The sequence below is a fragment of the Abramis brama genome (assembly GCF_963993115.1).
Source record: "Abramis brama genome assembly, chromosome: 12".
Classification (NCBI taxonomy): domain Eukaryota; kingdom Metazoa; phylum Chordata; class Actinopteri; order Cypriniformes; family Leuciscidae; genus Abramis; species Abramis brama.
In genome coordinates this window covers 37914506-37939353 of record NC_139974.1, presented here as the reverse complement: position 1 = coordinate 37939353, position 24848 = coordinate 37914506, and the positions used below count along the sequence as shown (strand labels likewise).

Sequence of the window (24848 nt, the reverse complement as noted above, 5' to 3'; positions counted from 1 at the left end):
CACCATCTTTGATTTTTAACAGGAATGAAAGCGAGGCTGTGAGGGATAGACATACCTCTCTTCAGTTGGTTGTACTGTTATTTAATGCGTTTTTGAGTGTTCTGCTGAAGAAACACTGCAAAAATATATCATGTGACCTACGCAACTGACGGCGTAGGTCACATGATAATGACAACATGGCGCATGTAGTACATCCGGATTACATTCATTCTACACACTAATACTATATAGCACATACTTTTTTAGCGGTCGAGGAGTAATTACTTATTTAGAATAAGTACCAACTCAAGAGAGTATATGATTTCAGACAGCCTATGAATCAGCATTTTAAATGAATCTCTTGAATAAATGATTCAATGACAAATCCATTCACAGTCATTTGTCGCCACCTACTGGTGTAACGATTGCTACTGTAGTGTTTACCCGACCTATAAGCCTTTATCCCAGTACTTCTGAGATCATTTGAATTATTATTTCATACTGTTTCATACATATAAACGATAACTGCTCTAGACAGCCGAATCCTTGTCATTCAGGAATAAGATATCGTGGGTGTTTGGATCGAGATCTTTTACTGATCAAAAGAGCAGCTGTGATGAGAAAGCATCCTGCAAAAGTGTGTGAGTGTGGACGTCAAGTAAAAAAAGCATGTTAGACACATGGGTTCAGTTCAGTAAGCTAAGTATAATAAAATGGCACGAACATTACATAACTGTAATACACATTCTTCACTTCAGGAATACAGTAGAACATCACTGACCCTGAATAAAGGCACAGGTTTGATATCCACTTAAATTATGAACCAAATCACAGAGATATGATGTAAAATACAGTATAAAATGCAGGAAACAAAACAATAAAAACAGTAGTTTTTCTTCTCATTTTAAAAGGACGGCTCTGAAGGAAGTCTTTTCGAATGCCGACGTCGATACTGCGTCTTTAAAGCCACCATAAAACAACAGAACTGCTCTCTAATAAGATAATACAAGACTGTTAAACTTCAAAATTAAACAAAAAAGATTATTATAAAGCAATAACATGACTGGATAAATGAACACAGCCTAGAGAAACAAAAGCAAGAGCATTTCAAACTGTTTTCAGATGGACACACAATCTGTAATTCCAAGATTTCATTTTTGACTTCTGCATATCAAGACCTTTGTATTTAGGTTCCTTTTTTTGGCAACAAAAAAAAAAAGAAAAAGAAAGAAAGACTGAATTGTTACATTCAAAAACGCTCATTCAGGAGCTGGAAGAGCTTTCTCTGTCATTCATCACAAAACACACCACCGACAAGATAGCTGTGTGAAAAATCTCAGTTATCCGGATTACTGCCGAATGTCCAGTAGAGATTTTCTGTTTTATATCGGAGCAAAATCTTCTGTTGTCCAGAATAACTCATTAGAAATGACTTGAGATAGAGCATTCAAATACAGCGGTGGATATAGTGAAACAGGCAGGTATTCATATGATTAAATAGGTAACTATTTGCTATTGCCTAAACAAAAATATGTAATAAGCTGTAATAATATGTGCTGTCACATTTATAGGCCTGGTTTCACAGACAGGGTTTAGATTAAGCCAGGATTAGGCCTTAGTTCAATTAGGACAGTAAAGAAGCTTTTATAAACTTTTATACTGATGTGCATCTCGAGACAAAACAATGGCACTGACATGTTTTAAGATATGCTTTCAGTTAAAACACCCTTTAAACATGCATTTTAGTCTAGGCTTAAGCCTTGTCTGTGAAACCGGGGGTTAAAGTTAAAAAAGAACCAACATTAGCATTGCCCATTGTTATAACTTCAAAAAAAAGTGACCCATCTTGCTGTCTGAGAGCAGTATCTTGGAAAGCATTTTTAGTTTGAAGCTCTCACGCTACACCACAAGATGAGCGATTGCATGTTCAGAGCCTGTGATCGAGGTGCCGTGCATCAGTGCAGCAGTTTTTGGAGGTATTGTGATAGAAAGTAAAGGCAATCGCATCTTTCCTGAAGGATATATTTAGCTAATACAGCGTATGCGTCTATCACAGGTTCTCTCCAGGCTGGTATTGGGGTTCAGTAGCAGTAAAGTAGTCCTCCAGGAAGCCCTGCAGGTACTCGAAGGTGTGTCTCTCGTCCGGGTCCTTCCTCCAGCACTGGACCATCAGCTCGTGCAGTGAAGCCGGGCAGCCCTGAGGACTCGGCATGCGATACCCACGCTCCACCTGCTCCAGCACCTCTCTGTTGTTCATCCCTGCACAAATCCACACACATAGAAAGAGAATTATATATACTACGAGACTAGTATGATTTTTTACAGAGGTGGACAAAGTATACAACTTCCTTACTTGAGTGAAAGTACAGATAAACTGGTCAAATATTACTCCGTTACAAGTAAAAGTTGTAAAGACCGATTTTTACTTAAAGTACCCCATACACAAAAGAAATATATTTGAAATATATTTTCAGAATATATGCAAATATTCGAAATTGGCCCAATAAATATATTTTAGTTGTAAATATATTTTTTTGCAAATATATTTTAGTTAAATATGTGAATATATTTATATGTCAATATATTTACTAACAACATATATGTTCATATATGTTTTAACTTTTGCAAATTGTTTCATTTGAAATATATTTTGAAATTTAAAAAGTTAACATTTTCACAAACAAACAACACATTTTCAGTTTATTTTTTTAGATAGACCACTTCAGCCGTGGATGTGGGCATGTGCTCCACCACTTCCCCCGCCCACATTTGTCCTCCTGGTCGGGGATCGAACTGGCAACCCTTCAGTTACAAGCCCGAAGCCCGAAGCCCTAACCAGTAGGCCACGGCTGCCCCTTTACTGACTTTATTGGCCTAAAATGACAATTTTATGTAGGAAATAACACACAGAATGCAGAGTTTTTTTCCCTATTTTTACAGAATTGAATACAGTTATTTAATAGTGCGTGTAAGCAGTGTTAGACACTGAGTTCTATCTATTGTTTAAGTGCACTTCACTGTTGGAGTGTCACTGTTATACTTGCATCATAAATATTGTGCATATTTTCAATATTTAAATGACTTCAGGAAAGATGTCAATAAAACACAACAATAAATCTAATAATTGCACTTAGTGTTAGGTACGTGCCACCTAATATGGCCTAATAGTCCTAGGAAAGCAACTATCTGTCATTTTACATTGCAGTCATTTAAATGTAAGTACAGTATTTATTATAGCTGTGTCATAATACAGTAGTGAAATATGGTAGCCTACTGTTGTGTATAGGGGAAAAGGTAGATGAATTACTATGATCAAAATACATTTTCAACCCTTCTTTAGCAAGCTAAACATTTTATGACCATATATTTTGTCATATATTTTACATTACATGTTATAAATGCAGTGGTGGAGGAAGTACTGAATCTCAGTACTTAAGTAAAAGTACAAATAACCAGAGACATATTTACTTTAGTAAAAGTAAAAGTACCACAATGAAAACCCTACTTAAGTAAAAAGTAAAAAGTACCTGATTTTAAATGTACTTTAAGTATTAAAAGTAAAAGTACTTTCATAACAATTTATTCTCTTAATGTCTATATTCTAATAATTAGGGCTGTAACAATATGCAATATGAAACCGACATCGCGACACTCGGATCCACGAACCTGTGTCGCGGTGTGAGAAGGCAGAATCGCGACACACCCCTTATTTGAAATTAACATTATACAATACGTAGACCTAGATAAATTCTTTAAAATTGGGTAATCCCAGTGTTATGGACGTGACAATTGCAGTAAAAACTTGAAATGTAAAACTTGAAATGTAAATTCTCAAATAGGCTACCAATTGAAACTGTTTATAGATCCATACTCCCCATACTCCCTTAATAAAAAAGTCCAGACATTAGAAAAATACTAGTCTACAGACACATGCGTTTTATATTTAATATGAGGGAAATATAAATCCGTATAGGACGTGACAAAAAAAAATCTTTAACTTTTAGGTGGCAAAATATTTTAGTAATTCTGTGAATTTCACTGTGCAAACCAAAAGTAATATACCCACCGGATGAAGAAGGGTTGGCTCTCCACAGAACATAAAATATTCATTTTACTTTTTTGTGTTCACATTTATGAGGAAAAAAACAATGTTACGGACGTGTCAGTTCTCCGTTAGGCACGTGAGCGCTCTGAAAGCGGTACTAAAATACTGCTTTTAAACATTCACAGAGACCTTAAAAGCCCTTCTTTAAAGTGAATTTCGTTTCGTATTAATTGTATCTTAATTTTAATCAATGTTTCATCCACCAACTGCCTGGATTTTATAAATAAGTAAATTTAGCAGAAAATAGATCAGGACACGGAGGCGCAGGCGCGTGAACTGGTGAAAGTGACTCATGAACTGAAACTCAGGTCTGTACTTGCCTCACAGACCTGAGACATATATATATATATATATATATATATATATATATATATATATATATATATATATATATAGAAAGCTTGAAATGTGTAGGCCTACTTTTAAACAGAACAATTCAAAACGAAAGAAAACTGACTGACTGACTGTTCTCTGCATGTAATCCGTATGAAATGTGCATTTCTCTCTGGCGAGGTCACTGCAAAGATCGCCCGTCAGCATCAATTAAAATGTCTCCTTGTTAGGCTATATTTTACATATTCATAATCATTACTTTTGCCGGTTCTTTGTGACAGCTTTTAGGTGCTTTATTGGCAGCGCCACAGTTACATGTTAGCCTACATGAACGCGTCAGCACCGAAAACATGGAGATGTTTTTCAATCCCTGTTTTGGCAAGGGGAAAAAGAAAACTGATCAGAAAATGTAACGAAAATGTAACGAAACGTTGTAGAAATGTAGTAGAGTAGAAAGTATAATAATTGCTGCAAAAAGTAACAAAGTAAAAGTCAAAAGTATGCACTATTGATTCTACTTAAGTAAAGTACAGATACATGAAAAATTTACTTAAGTAAAGTAACGAAGTATTTTTACTTCGTTACATTCCACCACTGTAATAAATGTAAATATATTTCACACTTAACATCATATATTTTTGTTATATTTCAGAATATATTTCAAAATGATAAATATAAGTGAACAACAATGCAAATATATTTCAATGTATTTGGAATATATGCCACATATATTTTTGACACTTTAAAATATATTTCAAATTTTTTTTTTTCTGTATGGGACATAAGTACTCGTATCAAAAATAAAAAGTAAATGTCAATGCATTGTTTTATTATTGTTGCATTGTTGCCTTATGCCTCTGAATCTATGCCTTCCTACCCTCATATATAACATTTATTTCTAGAACACAGTTCCAGTGGTGAGATTGAATAAGTGCACTCAATAACGTCCACAATGGTTTCGTACACCCAAATGGCTGTTCCCTCAAATAGTGCATTTAAAGTTTTTTGGCTTTGACGTCAACCCGACTTTCATTTACAAACCAAAATCATCCCCTGACTGACAGTCTGTCAAGGACCTTGACAGAAATGTAGTGAAGTTAAAGTAAAAAGTTTCCAGAAAAAAAAAAAATACTCAAGTAAAGTACAGATACTCAAAAAGTGTACTTAAGTACAGTACCTAAGTAAATGTACTTTGTTACTGTCCACCTCTGGATTGCTTCCCAATTCGCCTACTTATACTACACGACCTAAAAGTGTGTACTCTTAGGGTGAAGAAAAAGTACATACTTTTGAGAGTGTAGCAGAAGCTTTGGGATATACTTTCACATCATAACGCATAGTTATGCGCATCCTGTCACCGTAAACTGCCCTGTCAATCATATCGTCACAGTTAACATCCTCCACATCTCATTTAATTTAATTTTCTACCGTATTGGAGAGAAATGTTGATCTGCCAGTTATGGGTCTTTCTTTCATGCGGAGAACCTTTATTTTTGCATAGTGATGCATTTAAAAGTTAACGGCCAAATGGATCTTTATAAAAAAAAATATACAGATGAAATATACCACGGATAACATTACATAAATATTTTTATCAGGTTAAATATTTATTATTAAATCACTCAAACCCCTTTATCTAAACCTCTCTACTTAACCGTTGGTTGTGCACATCTGCCATGTTTTTAAAACTTTCTATTCATCAAAGAATCCTGAAAAAATTAATTACAGTTTCCTCAAAAACACTAAGCAACACAAGTATTTTCAACATTCCTCAGCATATTAGAATGATTTCTGAAGGATCATGTGACACTGAAGACTGGAGTAATGATGCTGAAAATTCAGCTTTGATCACAGGAATAAATTACATTTTTAAATATATTTCAAATATATAAAATATAAGACACTTCTTTCAAAAACAAACAAGTTTTAACAGTAGTGTACATTTTGGACAACAAATTATTTTGTTTTATTTATTTTTTATTGACTTTATATGACTTTTTTGCAGTCTTTTTAACAAAAGCTTTTTATGACTACAATTTTTTTAAACACTACTATATAAATGCACTGGGTAACAATGTTCTAAAAAACACTGTTTTGAATTTAAAATTCAAATAAAAAATAAAAAAACCCACACATTAAAGTTAACAGCATTTGTAAAAATTCCCAAGTATTCATTTACTTTTATTTTAGCTCATTCTGCCAGTGTACAAAAGAAAAAAAGCAAATTAAGATAAGCGGCAACAGCCGGTGTGTATAAACGCACCTGGGTAAGGCACTCGGCCCTTGGTGATGAGCTCAGTCAACAGGATGCCAAAAGACCACACATCTGATTTGATGGTAAATTTCCCATACAGAGCAGCCTCTGGGGCGGTCCACTTTATCGGAAACTTTGCTCCTATAATATGAGGATTGAGACGATCAGTTCAGCGCACATTTAATAATGATTAGATTAAATGGAAAGCATTGAACCAAAGGACTGAGATGCAGCAAAATCGAGAAATGAAAGATGAAAATTGTACTGCAGTAAAATGAGTATCAGAACAGAATGAGCAGGAATGATATTGAGTGAAGGGCAAAGAAGAGATAACATTTGATAGTATCAAATAAAGCATGAAACTCAAGATCATAGATTGTCAGTGACCTTGTCTAGCTGTGTACTCGTTGTCCTCAATGAGTCTAGCCAGTCCGAAATCTGCAATCTTACAGACCAGACCCTCTCCAACCAGGATATTGGCGGCTCTCAGGTCTCTGTGGATGTAGTTCATCCGCTCGATATACGCCATGCCCCCAGCGATCTAGAGGAAAGAAAGCACTTTCATCACAACACTTAAGAAGTGAGATTGATATTAGTTTTAGGGTGTGTTCACACTTATAGATCGGTTCTCTTGCTTCTTTTGGTCCGGACCAAAAAAGCAAATGATAGCCTACATTTAGTCCTGGTTTGCTTAGCGTTCACACTGTCATTTTAAACACAGAACCTAAAGACAGAGAAAAAGGCCTTTATGACATATATTTTGCGACCGAACTTTATAAACATCCTAAACAACGCTGTGCGCTGGGCTGAAAGCGTACATATGATGCTATTTTTACCAGCTGAGAACTCGTGAAGAGCTTATAAAATGTCTCAGGGTGTGTTCACACTTGTATTTCCCCATACACAAAAGAAATATATTTGAAATATATTTTCAGTATATATTTTGGAATATATGCAAATATTTGAAATTGGCCCAATATATATTTCACACTTAACATCATATATTTTTGTTATATTTCAGAATATATTTCAATGTATTTTTTTCTGTATGGGTCCCCAAAAGTGTCAAAATATATGTGGCATATATTCCAAATACATTGAAAAATATTCTGAATTTATTGGGCCAATTTCAAATATTTGCATATATTCCAAAATATATACTGAAAATATATTTCAAATATATTTATTTTGTGTATGGGTCGGTTCGTTTTGTAGAGAAAAAAACCCCAAAACATTTAGTCCTGGGGCCTCATTTATAACCATTGCGTACGCACAAAACAGGCCCTGAAAGAGGCGTACGCCACTTCCGACGCATAAGTTGTGATTTATAAAAACAAACTTGACGGGAATATATGCGCACCTGCACGCAAACTCTGACCCATGCGTACGAACGTTTTGGAGATGGAGCAGTTTGGCGACACCGATGGTGAGCTGGAGATTAGTGTCTTTTTAGACAGAAAATCTAAAGAAAATTAAACATCTACAGAAAGATAATACAAATATAATTTCACTCACCAAGCCTGTCACTTGAAGCAAATATCCATATCCCTTCTTAAATGTCCGCGCCAGCGAGCGCGTTGGGCCGTTTAGTGAAACTGACGCAGTTTAAATAAATAAAATAATGATTTAAACTATGTTTTACTTCTGATATAAACATTTAAATTAAATATGCCATTCAAATTATGGAGTTAAACACTTAAACATGAAATCATTACTGGGAAGTTACAACATTTTTTATATTCAATCAATAGAAATATTTGTTGTGGATGCGATGCTTTTGAACACTTTTCCTGTGGCGTGCTGCGTTTTAATGTTTTAACCACAGATATAATTGCTTATCATGATAATACCAGATTGTCTGAGAAAATAGTTTCGTGCAAATAATGCCCAAGGCCTATCTGTTTCCATTAAAAATATAAATCAATTAAAAATACAATTGGCCAGTGGAAAAGATTGAGAAAAAACTTTCTCTGAAATGTATTTTACACTATTTGATTTATGTATTCAAAAACAAGGCAAGGATAGGCAACTACTTGATTTTTATTAATGTAATGTGTCTTGTACCGTTAAACGTTATCACGTGGATGAATAATTATATGCAAATGATATGCAGATGAGGATCTGCATAGTAAAACTAGGCGTTGTAAGCTCCATATATGGTTATTTCGGGGAGGAGACGCATGTGCGCACAATCTTCCGCTGACTGGGATTTATAAAGTGAATTCTGCGCAGGTTCTGGCGTACGAACGGTTTTATAAGTCTGACATTTTTTTGCGTAGGCCTACGCCAATTTTGGCTTTCGGGCGCACGTACACTTTTAGTAAGGATCCTACGCACAGTTTTATAAATGAGGCCCCTGGTCTGCTCAGCGTTCACACTGGCATTTTAACACCGAAGCTAAAGATACCGAACCTAAAGGCATGGGGATATGTTCACAACCTGATTGGTCGTCTTTTATTATGTATATTTCGCGATGGAACTTACCGAACAAGCAAAACAACGGTGTGTTCTGGGCTAAATGCGCTCGTTGTATGTGCGTAGCTACATATGATGGTATTTTGACCAGCTTATTAAATATGTAAAGGAGTGAAAACAGCATCAGGAATCCCTCCGTCACACACATGAACGAAGATCTGCTGCGATGAGACGAACTGTGATGGACAACATTGCGACAATGACGAGAAAAAACAGGTATGCTTGAGCAATCTGTCCTTTTTAGGGTCGCATCTTGTGACATTATGCACCGTTTTTGGTTCATTTGCATGTCTTTGGTCCATGTTGCGTTCATTTTCATTCGAGCCGCACCAGAGTTTGTTTGGAAGCGGAGTGAGATCCATCTTTCAGCGTCTCGGTCCACTTGTTTGGTGTCACCAGGGTTCAGATGACAGCGTTCACACTTATTCAAATGAACCGCACTAACAGAGCAATCGCACCAGTTCATTTTAATCAAACCAAACCTGATAAGCATGGACACGTTCTCAATAAAGACAAGCTCTCAAAAACACACAGAAAAATGCGTATCTTGACACATTTGTTTTTCAAGACATCTTATTTTTTTCTTATCCAAAGGTTCACGGGTGATTAACCCTGTACAGAACGACTGAGATATCTGGGTGTCTTATCACCAGTGGTGTACATTTCATACTAATACTTAACTGATCCAGGATCTGAAGATCTATTATGGCTTGATATGTTACCATATATAGAAATGGGAAATGCAAAGAACAATTCTGGTAATGCTGCACGTTTTTGATTCAATAAACTGACTGACAAGTGAATCATTCGAGAATCGCACTACATAGTGCTCACTCGACCGAACACCAGCTTCTTGGTTCCACCTTTTAACACTAAGTTGCTTCAGGAAGACTGTCCCAGTAATGGATAATGAATGTTTGATAGATATTTGTTGACTAATGAGAAGCTTTACCTGGGCTGCCATGTCCACGAGTTGAGGCAATTTTAAATTTCTGCCATCTCCATCTTTCAAAAAGTCCAACAAGCTTCCTAAACAGAAGCATCAAAGAAATGTTTATGTTTGTGTGTATATATATATATATATATATATATATATATATATATATATATATATATATATATATATATATATATATATATATATATATATATATATATATATATATATATATATATATTTTTTTTTTTTTTTTTTTTTTTTAAATATTTATATAATATAAAAACATACATTATCATTCAAAAGTTGGAGGTCATTAAGATTTTTTTTTAATTTTCAGCAAGGATGCTTAAAATCATGACATTAAAGACATTTGTAATGTTACAAAAGAATTTGACTTTAAATAAATACTGTTGTTCTGAACTTTCACATTTCTTGAGCAGCAAATCATCATATTAGAGTGATTTCTGAAGGATCATGTGACACTGAAGACTGGAGTAATGATGCTGAAAATTCAGCTTTGATCACAGGAATAAATTGCATTTTACAATATATTACAATAGAAACCAGTTATTTTAAATTGTAATAATATTTCACAATATAACAGTTTTTACTGTATTTTTTTTAAATCAAACAAAAGCAACTTTGATGAGCATAAGAGACAAACATTAACAAATCTTACAGACCCCAAACTTTTGAATGGTAGTGCATATAAACATGTCGGCCTGTTGTCTCTCTCAGACAACATTCTCATAACTGTATATACCTTGACTCATGAACTCTGTGATGATGTAGATGGGCTCCTCAGACACCACAGCATACAGCTGTACCAGTTTATCATGCCGGAGCCTCTTCATGATCTGGGCCTCGTCCAGGAAGGCCTCCGGAGACATGGTGCCTGGCTTCAGGGTTTTCACCGCAACTTTAGTTGTGCCATTCCACATGCCTACACATAGAAATGGTGTCAGACACAGTCGGAAGAAGTGTTTGGACATGGCAAAGTTTAAGGGGATGAGAGAAGGGGTAAGGAGAAACAGATGTAGAGGCATCTGGGAATACGGCCACACACTAAAGCAACAGGAAGCTTGGATTACTGCAGACTACTTTTTATATATATACATACATATATACATATATACATATATACATATATATATATATATATATATATATATATATATATATATATATATATATATATATATATATATATATATATGAAGAGTTCAGATGCAAAAGCCTCTAAGTGCCATCTGAAATTTTCTTCTAGAATGATCATTTTTATCAAGCTTGTATATTTAAGTTCAGTAATTTCACTGAAATGGCAATGAAAATTACCTATTAATTGTCATTTAAGTGAAATTACTGAACTTAAATATACGAGCATGATAAAAATGATCATTCTAGAAGAAAATTTCAGATGGCACTTAGAGGCTTTTGCATCTGAACTCTTCATATATATATATAGTGCTGGGCAAAGACTAATCGCATCCAAAATAAAAGTTTGTGTTTGCATAATATATGTGTGTGTACTGTGTATAATTATTTTGTATATATAAATACACACATATGCATGTATTTATTTAAGAAATATTTGCATGTATATACTGTATATACATTTATACATAATTTATATTATATATAAATAATTTATATATAAATAAATAAAAAATCTTAAATATATACATGCATATGTGTGTATTTATATATACAAAATAATTATACACAGTACACACACATATATTATGCAAAAACAAACTTTTATTTTGGATGCGATTAATCGCGATTAATCTTTGCCCAGCACTAATATATATATATGCAATGTTTGTCAAATGTGCTGTTGCATTTTTAATGTCAATGAACATCGATATATGGCTAAAATGCTATTGGGGTTTAGCTGACGTAGTGCATTTGAGGATAAGCTGACAGTTCAGAACCATAGACTGATGCTTGGCAAAGCAGGGTCAATCACAGCATTTGTGCTTTATGCATTTTGGATATTCAGCATTGTGAATGGCCCACAGAAGGACACCTTTCCATGTTCTCTTGTCATTATGAGTGCATTGGCGATTGGCCTATGCAATGGTCTGGACCGAAATAGCATGGAAAAACGTGCTAAAGTGCCAAAGACTGATGCATCATTTGGGAACGCCGGCTGTAGCTTTAGCAAATGCTGACATGGACATCGACACCGTCGTATCCGTCTCACCCATCCAGACGTCGCCAAAACAACCCTGACCCAACTTTCTGTTGAGCTGCAGTGTATCCCGGGCGATCTCCCAGGCGTCCCGCCCTAAACCCAGTGTTTGGGGCGTGGCATTTGGACAGGCTTTAGTCAAGTAGCAACATAAACCATCATTACTTCCTGTTAGGAGTGTTGAAAGAGAGAGAGAATGGGGGGTGGGGGGTGGAAAAGGAGGGAAACAGGGTGGCATGCAATGTTAGAAGGACCAGAGAGAGAGAGAGAACAAAAACAGCACAGCCTTACGTTATTTCCCTGACATCCACGCTTTCATCTACACAGTTCCTTGCAAATTATTTTTTCATACAAAAAAACAAACAAACAAAAAAAGTCAAATGGTACCTAAACCTGTTTGGTTACTGACGTTATTCAAAATCTTCTTTTACGTTTTGCAGAAGAAAAAAAATATTCAGGGTTGGTTCGATTTGATGGTTGTGAGTAAATTACGACAATTTTTTATTTTTGGCTGAACTATCTCTTTAAAAGGTACAATATGTAACTTTTTATGTTCAAAACGAACAAAATGTAAATAATGAGTCAATGCATCATCAATCCTCCTTCCAAAACGTTATGTTTTATTACGCCTGTTGTAAGTGTTTATATTTTAGACCAGTCGGGATGGTTTTCGCTGGACATTGCGTACATGAAATAAAATAAAAGCAATGCAAAGATGGTGTTTTTTTATTACTCAACAAGTGAATATTATACTCAACACGAGTATTTTATTGAACAGATAAATTGCCATATTTAGCTCTCTAACAGAGTTCTATGGAAGCTTGTTTCCGCAACAGAATAAAACATTTTAAAAGATAATTGCGACTTTTTATCTCACAATTGCGAGTTTACATCTTGCAATTCTGAATTCAGAATTGCGTGAAATAAAGTCAGAATTGCGTGAAATAAAGTCGCAATTGCGTCTTATAGTCAGAATTCTGACTTTTTTTCTCGCAATTGCGACTTTATATCATGCAATTCTGACTTTATATCTCCCAATTGCATATTATAAAGTCAGAATTGCGAGATATAAACATGCAATTCTGAGAAAAAAAGTCCGAATTTCAAGTATATTTCTCACAGTTGCGAGTTTATATCTCATATTTCTGACTTTATATCACGCAATTTTGACTTAACACACAATTGCGACTTTATATCACGCAATTCTGAGATAAAAAGTCAGAATTGTGAGATTAAAAAGTCGCAATTACCTTTTTTATTTTTCACTCTGTGGCGGAAACAAGCTTCCATAGAGTTCAGTGTAAAGCATCATCTATTGTGAAAATCATTTCATTATGGTTGTTGTAGCGCTGTGCTGGAATTTATTTTCAAGAAAGTATCATGTCTAATAATGGGTAAAGCTACAGTAACGTCTTCAGCTAGTCAGCTTGAGATCCTTTCCATCTAAAGTAATCTCTTGAGTCTAGTAGTGAATGTTTTATGAACAGACTAGGATAACCATATTCATCCACACAGCCGAAGCGAAACCAAAAACAATGTTCTTCCACAAAATGCATGCAGTTTTGTTTTTTAACAGCTAGAGGGCCAAAAGTTACATATTGTACCTTTAAGAAATTTAATATTTTTGCAAGGCACTGTACCACAGGCAAGGGCGAGCAAGGCGTGCAAGGTTTGTTCCCTTCCTCCTGCAACATGTTCCCATGCTTTTTGTGGTTCCTACCCATCCACACTTCACCAAACTGGCCATTGCCCAATTTCTTAATGAGCTGAAGTGACTCCCTGGGAATCTCCCAAACATCCTTAGTCTTCACTGACAGGTCAGCCAGTTTAGGCATGCCCCGCCTACAGCTGCCAATCAAACGGCAGCACAGCCCTGCTGCGCGCTCTGAAGGACAGAGGACGGAGAAAAAGAAAGACATGGATAGAAACGAGAGGAGACAACAGGCTATAGCAAGCTATGTAAAACAAACATTTACAAATACACAAATCAGATTAAAAGGAATCACAAGCACATATATGCATGAAAAACCTGTGATACATGTTCACTCAGCAGAGGGCGCCAGAGCTCACTGACACACAGTGGAGAGAGCATTATGCTAAAGATGTTTAGATTATAAGTATTATCTTAAACTATTCTCTAATATAATGATATATTTACTTTTAAATAATATATTTGTAATAATAAATATAATCATATATTTATATAATTATTATTACATTAGGAAATACCTTTATAAATAAATTAATTATAAATTACAAATAAAACCCACTGCAATTAATTAATTGATAGATTAATAATCTCATAAAAAAGAAGCAAATGACTTTTTAATTTATGATAGTGTTTCTACAGTCTCACTTCAATAGATACCTGACGGTTACACGGTACTCTTTAAAAGTTTGGGGTCGGTAAGATTTTTTTACTGTTTTTGAAAGAAGTCTCTTCTGCTCTCCAAAGGTGCATTTATTTGATCAAAAATACAGTAATATTGTGAAATATTATTACAACTTAAAATAGCTGGATCTATGTGAATATAAATGTAAATTGTAATTTATTCCTGTGATGCAAAGCTGGATTTTCAGCATCATTTCTTCAGTCTTCAGTGTCACATGATCAGTTCAAAGAATGTACTTTTTTTTTTTTTGTAAAAATGTAAAAGCCTTTACAGTCAGTTTTGATCAATTTAATGCATCCTTGTTAAATAAAATAAATAATTAATTTAAAAAAAAATATCTTACAGACCCCAAAATTTTGAGAGTACGTTCCAACGCATTAGCTAGTGACCAGTAGTACTCCAGTTCATTTAAATGAAAGAAGCAGTCTGGTAAAATTTGGATGAATAAAAGTGGGACTATTTCAACATGTAGAGTACAAAAGTCTTCAGCGCTCAGAACTGAAAGTAACTGTTCAGTGGTAACTGGTGGTTTGCCCCATATTTGGGGTAGTAGGTTGTCTAATTTCAGTCTAACTGTTGAAGTGGTCTGTCTGAGAAGCACCGCTGTATTCTCATGAGAGCATACACGCATGTGGGTGTGTGAGAGAGACTGAAGATTCAACAATAACAGTGAAACAGGAAGGCTGATAGCACAAGACTGACAGGTTGAGTAAGTAGGATCACTAACAGAAACCGATACAAAAGATGCACTCGGTCGAAGCAGAGAAGTCATTTGGGCACAAAGAGTAAATAAAGATGGGCAAAAATAAACTGGCCTGTTGATAATTCTAATCGCAGTAGATATAAACACGCCACATATACAGTAGAGCCAATAAACAATCTTTCCTTCTGAAGAAATATAGACAAAATATAGACCCCTTTTGCGCCGACGTCACAGCGCGAGCTGGAGGCAAAACAAACAGAAAACTGGAGGCGGCCAATACAAACCAGCACAGATTCGGCGACATAATAAGGAGCTTAAATTATTATTTTTATTATTAAATGTCATCTTGTTGTGTTGTTGGGTGCAAGAATCGATGAAAAATGAGTATGCTGTATCTGGAATTTTTATTTCTAGAAAATATTCATATCATTAAAATTGCACCGTAGTGTCACTCTTTACGCTGTCGTCGTCTTGGCGCTGGCTAGGCAGAACTGCGGATCGTACCACACAAGTCTTTACATGACCATTCAGCACATAGTTATAGGCATCTAAACACATATACATATACATATATATATATATGCCCTCAGTTTCTCTTTACCCTCGGTTTCTCTATCGGGTAGGTGTAGAAGTCAGGCCACTCAACCGGAGGTAGCGTTAAAGGGTTAGTTCACCCAAAAATGAAAATTCTGTCAGTAATTACTCACCCTCATGTTGTTCCAACCGCGTAAGACCTTCGTTCATCTTCGGAACATAAATTAAGATATTTTTGATGAAATCTGAGTGCTGGATCACTTCTCCATAGGCTGCTAGGTGACCGAAACTTGCTGGCCCAGAAAAGTTATTAAAGAGATCGTTAATATAGTCCAAGTGACTACAGTGGCTCAATCTTAAGTTTATAAAGCGACAAGAATACTTTTTGTGCGCAAAAACAAACAAAAATAACGACTTTATTCCACTATTCATTTCCTTCTCTCTGGGCCTCGTAGTGTTTTTGCGCAGCGCGTCTGTGTTGCACGTCACCACGTAGGCTCACTATTGGCCGACGCTGGTCATGTGTGTGATGCGTGGTGACGTGCAACACAGACGCGCAGCGCAAAAACACTACGAGGCCCAGAGAGAAGGAAATGAATAGTGGAATAAAGTCGTTATTTTTGTTTGTTTTTGCGCACAAAAAGTATTCTCGTTGCTTGATATACTTAAGATTGAGCCACTGTAGTCACTTGGACTATATTAACGATCTCTTTAATAACTTTTCTGGGCCAGCAAGTTTCGGTCACCTAGCAGCCTATGGAGAAGTGATCCAGCACTCAGATTTAATCAAAAATATCTTAATTTATGTTCCGAAGATGAACGAAGGTCTTACGCGGTTGGAACAACATGAGGGTGAGTAATTACTGACAGAATTTTCATTTTTGGGTGAACTAACCCTTTAACGTTAATCCTGTCAGATCGTCCATTGACTGTGCGTGTACGGTCATCTGGTTCCGTCCGTTAAAATTAACTTTTGCAAATAACAATCGCGGTCCTGGACAGTGAGTGACCTTGCACATTAAGACAAAATCGGATTTTCTCCAGTCATCGTTAAAAAACAAGCTAACAAAACTTGCAAACTAGCGTTAGTGAAGCGGCCAGAAGGATCTTTCTGCCTCCAGTTAAGCCCCGGCCACACAAATACGTCACCATGTTTACCAACTGTAAAAGGGTCTATAGACTTTTCGGAAAGCGGGTTTAAAAAAAATAAGTTTTTTTGAACATTTAATGATGTATTCTAGTTGACCGCATGAACAAAATCATGAAACTTTAAATGAGCTTATACTACAGGGCCGTTGAATGCTTGAATCTGATTGGTTGATGAACGTTCTAAGGTGTGCATTATTTTCAGGGAAACGCACAGCTAAAGTAGTTCCAGGCAGGTCTTGACCGCATTACAGTTCCATATCACTTCGCGTAGTCAACTGTAATAACGGAAAATAGGATACAATTCATAACAAGAAAAAACATTTAGCCCCATGCGCTTGATCTGCAATTTTCAATGTCTAGCTTCACAATCAATGGAAACATGCAGTTTAATTTGAATAAATAAAGTATATAGTCCTATATAATCAATAGAAAATTAAACTGAATATAGGCTAAATAAATGGATAGTCCTGCAGCACGGATTTTTATTGCAGATAATTTAACAAATAAATAATTATTGATTGGCCTACTTGTTAAAAGGGCTTTGTGTTTCATTTATTTGGCTAGTCTACTGTCATCTGTCAATAATAGAAACAAAAGAATGGACGAATTAATTAAAACGAACTGAATTAATAAATAAATAATAATATTGACGCACATGCTTTTCTGTCTCATTATTGCACATCTCTCTCTAATAACTGCATTAATAACTGCATAAAGCCGGGGACACACTTTAAGGCCGGTTATGAATGTTATTTGATTCTTATGACTGATCATGTCCAAACTCGTGTTCAGCGCATTCAGTCTGTGTTCAAAGTCGGTGTTTAAAATATACTGCGATGAAAACAGTCAGAGAATGTGTCAGCTAGTCGTGTGTCCCCAGCATTAGTCTGCTATCAGTGGCTCAAACCTCCGTTACTAACTCTAAAATGACGTTTTGGAATTAGCAACGGAGGCATGGGATTAGATGCGTAAGAAATTAGTCCTACATACAAGAGCGTTTTAATGACAAAAACTTTACAAACGTCTTGAAATACATAATCTGAACAATGTTTCGAGGTGTGGTAACTGTAGTATAAGCGGAATAATTGACTTCAGGCCGTTGAATAATTCGAAAAATAATGCACACCCGAGGTGAACGGCCACTCCGCTTCGCGTCGTGACCGCATTACCACCTCGGGTGTGCATTATTTTTCTAATAATTCAACTGCCTGTCGTCAATTATTCCTTACATAATAGAACCTCTTTAATATAATATGTTGTATAATAAAATATATATAATAACATTTTTCAAATAAAAGTATGTTATATGTGTGTGAAGTGTCCTAGTATTGCACTTACCTGTGTAATGCTCCACCAGCTGCTGGACGGTATCAAACTGTGTCCTCGTTGTGATGTAATAACCGCCATTGTCCAGCTTCCTGATCTTATAGTGCTTGACATGTTCGCCCTTCGCATCGTCCCAGTCTCTGATGGACAAAGAGTACGCTCCTAAAAAGAGGTGAAAAGATGCGTTTAAACACAATTTCAAAGGTTTGAACATCCTTCTGTTTTTAAATTGGTTGGCGAGATGAATTCAGTGGATATCAAACCAATTATTAATAATGAGATTACTAAAAAGAATAATCTTTTCAGTTGCAATGAATAAGTGCATTGGCATTTTTGTATTTTTGTGTCATCCGGGCAATTATTAAAATAACATGCATTACAGAACATCCACTGTATTGAACACCAACTATAACACTTTTTTTTTTTTTGTTCCTCGCATGTTTATTTCTTTGTACTTTTTGAATGGCACTTTAAAAGAAGTGACATATGCACTAAATGTAGGCTATCAATGTTAATGCATGTGATTAAACACGTTTTAAATTATTGCTAACACAAGATGGTGTTTGTTATTTGATAATTGCATTTAATTTTAACAGGGCTTGAATTTCGGTGTATTTGGACGCATTGTACATAATTTTACTCATTCCCGCAGATTTTGTGCTCACACCCAAAGTGTGCGTATAAAGCCGCCTCTCAGTACTAAATTGAGAACATTTTCGCTGCTAATTGCACTTAAACAGTCAATCACACACAAAATAATGTCAAAATGCCGGTCAAAACTGGTCTAAACACAGTCAAGTTTTAAATTTAGCATATACAGTCTTATGTAAATGCTAAATTTACTTATGTTTTAAGTGAACGTAAACAGTTGAGGAAGAAAACACGTGTAACAGTATAATGGATCCGTGCGTCAGGTCTTAGCAGATTTTATGAGATAAAATAAAAAACATCTATATGACAGTTTTCCCACATGGTTGCGATGTCAAAATTGTGGCCGGTGAAAATGCTGAGTGCCTAAAAACCACAGTGGCTGGTGAGCAAAAACATTAATGTCAAGCCCTGCATGCTATACAAAAGTATTAATAATCTTGCTGACCCCAAACATTTGAACATTAGTGCATATGCACATATATTTCCCTACTTACACAAATATATTTTTTCTTCCTTCAAAAAGGAAATGAATGTTAACTACAAAAAATATGAGATTAATCACAAATCATAACACTACAAATATATTTTTGATTGACAGTTTTAATTTTAAAGCTTTAGTAGTCCTTACTGAAAGCGAAATGTAAATGCTAAATGTAAGCATTTACCTTTTGTTGTCTCGCTCTCACGTATTAGGAATGTCCCTCTAGGGTTAGTTTGTGCCAATAGCTGTCGTTCAGCATCTTTCCGGCCCATCTTCCCAAAATACCACCTGTTTTGACCACAAAAACGTGTATTTTAAAATGTATATAATGTGAGTGTAACCTCATGAAAGTGCATGTTTACGTGTAACTCACTCCTCGGCTTGTATGGAGTCCACAGGGGCCACATAATTACTGGGAATGTACCCAGACTTCCCTGTGTCCAGGGAACGAGCCTCCCACCAGTCGCCCTCGCTGCGGGCAGAGGACGGAGAGAGAGAGAGAGAGAGAGATATCAGAAAGTCCAGGAAAAAAGGGAAATGAGACAGAAAGAGGGACAGGAGGAACCACAGAGAGAGAGAAGCAAGGCGAAAAAAGGAAGATATGGTTAGTAATTGTGGTCAAAAAGGATTGTGTGAATATTTTTCTATCTGTCCTAGTTTGAACTTACGTGTTGTTGATAATATGGAACTTTTCTCCTTTCTGGAAACTCAGGTCATCCTCTGTACGGGCATCATAGTCATAGAGGGCTATGAAGAGTGTCACACCTCCTCCTGAACAAACACACAAACATATTAGTATTCAGAAAGGGAAGTAACACTATCATCATTATCAAACACTGAAACGGACACTTTACACACCTGTGATGGCAGCTGGGCGGGACAAGGGAGCCGGCACTGCGTTTGAAAAATCATTAAAGTTCGGGATCAACCCCGTTGATGGGTTAAAAGTCGGATCGGGGATGTATCGGGAGGGCTCTAGTGACTGGATCCCATTGCCTGTGTCGCACGAGTTGGGATTCGACACAGATTTACTGCCCTTCCTCTGCTTACAGCAAGCACAGCCCATAATATTCGATTTTTCAAAGCACACAGCTCATCACCCTGGAAACAGAGCTTAGAAACAATAGAAACAAGATAAAGGGGGATTAATTTGACAGTAGTATCCAGTAAACTATTTGATATCTAATGCAATGACATTCGTTTTTAAGGTGTGACTTGAGTTAGGGCTGCACGATTTGGAGAAAAAAAATCGAAACGTTCTGTCAAAATAAAAAATTATGATTGTAATATGATTTAAATAAGGCGCTATATCATTTTGTGGTGCTATATATATCAATATGACTAATAATTAGAAAATAAAATGATACAAAATAACATCTATTTAGTTCATGTTGGTTAATAAAAATACAGTCATTCATTGTTTGTTCACAGTGCATTAACTAATGTTGACAAATACAATTTTTGATTTTAATAATGTATTAGTAAATGTTAAAATTAACATTAAATAAGATTAATAAATGCTGTAGAAGTATTGTTTAATCTAAGTTCATGTAGATATAAACTAATGAAACCTTATTGTAAAGTTTTACCAAAATGATTATATATTATATTTATTATATAATAATAATAATATTTTTATATGTAATAATAATTATTACTTTATCTCAATAAATATATTAGACAAATTTAAAAAATGTAATATTGCACTCTAAATAACAGTTTTAAAATAACTTTATAATTATAATAATTTTATTTTACAGTACAATTACAGTACTAATATTTATGGCTCTTGCTATTAAACGTTAAACCATTGAGCTTTTTTTTTTCCAGTCGAAACCATAGAGAGACCTTTCAGCTTCTCTTTTGTTGACAATGGCAGGTTTATAATTGCTTCTCATCACAAGTTTGTGAAGGTTTGTTTTCCTAAACGCATGTTGTGTTCCCAAATGTACGTCATAAGCCACATAAACTCAGAGATGAGATCCGAGCCGCTGAAAACACTGGATGTTTGCGTGTAAAACAACACAGTGCTGCACTTCACTCCAAAAAAAGCAGCGCATGTATTTATTTCATTAAACTGCAGTCTGTGCGATCAGATAACAGCAATATCATGATTTTAATAAATCGTAAAGCCCTAGCTTAAGTGTTCAGATTGATTTTGTGCTCTCTGTATGATGAAGATGGCATTTAATTTATGAAGTGTGTCCAAGTTGAGAGGTTTCTCTACTCTGTTCCCCTCAGTAAGAGTGTAAATGTAATGAACTATTTGAGTTTAAGTCAACAGTCAGTCAATATTATCAGATTTGCGTCTCACCAGATCCTCAGATCAGCTTTCCATACACACCAACATCCTGGGAAGACAGACAGAGAGAGAGAGAGAAACATACAAATATAAGTAACGGACAGAAAGAAAGAAAGAAAGAAAGTGACTTTTAATTTTGTGACTTAACACTTTATTCACGCTACTTCCTCTTACTTTCCTGTCTAGAGAAAGGGAAGTTCACAGTTAAAATTCCCCTTGAAAATGTACGTGTGTGCGCAACGTCCACTCTTTGGCTGAATAAAGCCATGTCCTGTATTTCTATCTGACTGACCATCAGTGGATCAACAGGATGCCAGTTTTGCGAGTGTTTCCTGTCCGGCCCACTAAAGCCTCCCCCTCGTTTCCTGCTGAGAGAGAGAGAGGGTCCAGCTGCACACGGGCAACACATTCACAACACGTATCGCTCCACCCCTCGGACAATCTGTTTTCTTTCTGCCACATGAAAATATCCCAAACTTACTCCAAGATACACATAAACATCCCAAAAGAAGATTTCACAGAGCACACACACACACACACTTACGCTTAACAAATCAACAATCATCACAAGCTTTGCTTTACAATAGGTGTGTAGCATTTTGCTGGAGAAAACAATACAGTCCACCACCCATGCTTATATTGTTTCCATTTTTATCATGTCTCTTCAGGAATTTCCCATGAATCTGTTGCTCCATTCATATCTCCGGCCAGAATCACATCATATAAATTATATGAAACAATGTTGAGTAAAAACAAAGGCTTGTCCTCATATTTCTAATTTTCTGTTCAGATAATCATGTGTAATCTGATTTGCGCTGATGTAATATATGGACCGCAAACGTTGAATTGAATGCTTGTCGGAAAGGCCTGAACAAATAATGGTCTCTTTAAACAGCTGCACACAAAAGAGAATAGTTGTTGATGAATAAAAGCATGGCTGATAATGAAAAGCAGACTGACTATATGTTTTTCTGTAGGTTTCGAGAACTGGAAATACAATGAGAGCGGGGTGAGAAATGAGGAAAGTCATTAAATGCGTTGAGTGCAAAAAAAAAAAAAAAAAAAAAAAAAGGTAAACTTTTTTATTTTGCTGTCAAGTCAGAGACAGAGTTTCGATTGGTTTGTGTACACTACTGGTCAAAAGATCGGTAAGATGTTTTATGTTTTTAAAAGAAGTTTCTTCTGCTCACCAAGGCTGCATTTATTTGATAAAAAACAATAAAAAAAAACAGTCATATTGTGAAATATTGTCCTATTTTAATATATTTTAAAATGTATTTTATTCCTGTGATCAAAGCTGAATTTTCAGCATCATTACTCCAGGCTTCAGTGTCACATGATCCTTCAGAAATCATTCTAATATGCTGATTTTATGCTCAAAAAAACATTCATTATTATTTTCAATGTTGAAAACAGTTTTTTTCAAAATTCTTTGATGAATGGAAAGAATTTATTTAAAATAGAATATTTTCTAACATTATAAATGTCTTTACTGTAACTTTTGATCAGTTTAACTCATCCTTGATGAATAAAAGTATTGATTTATTTTATTTATTTCCCCAAAAGTAAAATTAAAATTCTTACTGACCCCAAAACTTTTGAACGGTAGTGTTTAATGTTACAAAAGCTTTAGATTTCAGATAAATGCTGTTCTTTTGAACTTTCTATTCATCATAGCATCATGAAATAAAAATGTAAAAAACTGTTTTCAACATATATAATAATAATTATCATAAATGTTTCTTGAGCATCAAATAATCATATTAGAATGATTTCTGAAGGATCATGTGACACTGAAGCCTGGAGTAATGATGCTGAAAATTCAGCTTTGATCACAGGAATAAATTACACTTTACTATATATTCACATAGAAAACAGCTGATTTAAATTGTAATAATATTTCACAATATGACTGTTTTTGTTTGTATTTTTAATCAAATAAATGCAGCCGGTGAGCAGAAGATACTTCTTTTAAAAACATTAAAAATCTTACCGATCTAAAACTTTTGACCGGTAGTGTATGCATAAGCCAAATAAACTACAGAGATGCACTTTGTGGTGAACACTTTCTTTAGATTGGTCTACTGTCTCTTTAATATGACAAAAATAAAAGAGCTCAGGAGACCTAATGAGGCTCTAAATGATCTTTTCTTTAAATGTCAATGTGGTCTCTTCAAAAATTAACAAATAAAAACACACAAATGAGAGAGTATAGAGCTATATAATCAATATGTTATAATCAATTATATATAATTAAAAAATAATAATTATATTCATATTCAAATCTCTCACATTCAGGCTTATTTGGTTCAGTTGCTTTGTTCGATTATTACACCCCTCTCGTCCCGTCTCGAGAAATCTCTTTTTTTAGTCTTTTTTGGCCGAATTATGGCATGTTTGACCATCAACCTTAGTAAACTCTCAAACAAAATGTGCAAAATTGTATATTTAGGGGCACAATAGCTTGTCACTTTCTAGCTTATTAACCCCTAAAAGGTTTATAGTAGTACCTTAAAGGTAGATATTACTTAAAGGTACTAACATTAGTGATAGATAAAGTACAAAGTTGTTCTTTGCCCCAGTGCGTCCAAACTTGTAAACTATGTACTAGTGGTGGCCGTTGACCGCAGTCGCTATAGGTAAAGAGTTTAAGAGAACTGTGTTACTGAGGCATTTCTCTTTTTATGACCACACCACAAACTTTGTGCAAACAGAATGGCATAATGGCAGAATGTGCAAACTTGCGATTATCTGCCAGCCACAGGTACATTGTTATACATGTAAAGATTGCGATCTGCTCTCAGCTGCAGAGATAAGAAGATATGGGAACTGCATAATGCTATAGTAAGTGTGACTGGTACCAAGAAAAGTTGCATGCATGCAGAACTACGGCTGCATCCGAAATCGCATACTTCCCTAATACACTCTAAACTTCTGTGGCTTAGTAAATATTACAGTAATATCTAACTTTATTAAGTTAATAAAATCTCTGAATATCGTTCACTTGATTGGTTGAGTTAAACATCTTA

The 24848-nt window shown here is 35.2% G+C and overlaps 1 protein-coding gene across 9 annotated transcripts in view; it reads right to left on the bottom strand.

Moving 5' to 3' along the window:
- Positions 1 to 664: 664 nt before the first annotated feature.
- Positions 665 to 24848, bottom strand: part of yrk (Yes-related kinase) — a 34332-nt gene continuing 10148 nt past the window's right edge. For 4 of the 9 annotated variants that reach the window (XM_084131571.1, XM_084131575.1, XM_084131572.1 and 1 more), the window contains exons 2-13: positions 21832 to 21868; positions 20376 to 20630; positions 20186 to 20288; positions 19891 to 19989; positions 19702 to 19805; positions 18398 to 18547; positions 14001 to 14165; positions 10850 to 11029; positions 10099 to 10175; positions 7059 to 7212; positions 6681 to 6812; positions 665 to 2238 (exon numbers count right to left, since the gene is read on the bottom strand). In XM_084131571.1, coding sequence (XP_083987697.1) covers positions 2030 to 2238; positions 6681 to 6812; positions 7059 to 7212; positions 10099 to 10175; positions 10850 to 11029; positions 14001 to 14165; positions 18398 to 18547; positions 19702 to 19805; positions 19891 to 19989; positions 20186 to 20288; positions 20376 to 20583 — 1581 coding nt within the window. In that variant the 5' untranslated portion in view covers positions 20584 to 20630; positions 21832 to 21868 and the 3' untranslated portion in view covers positions 665 to 2029. Of the gene's footprint in view, positions 2239 to 6680; positions 6813 to 7058; positions 7213 to 10098; positions 10176 to 10849; positions 11030 to 12292; positions 12449 to 14000; positions 14166 to 18397; positions 18548 to 19701; positions 19806 to 19890; positions 19990 to 20185; positions 20289 to 20375; positions 20631 to 21831; positions 21869 to 21993; positions 22185 to 24848 lie in introns of those variants that run through there. The other 5 variants (XM_084131576.1, XM_084131579.1, XM_084131577.1 and 2 more) reach the window with 3 other exon arrangements.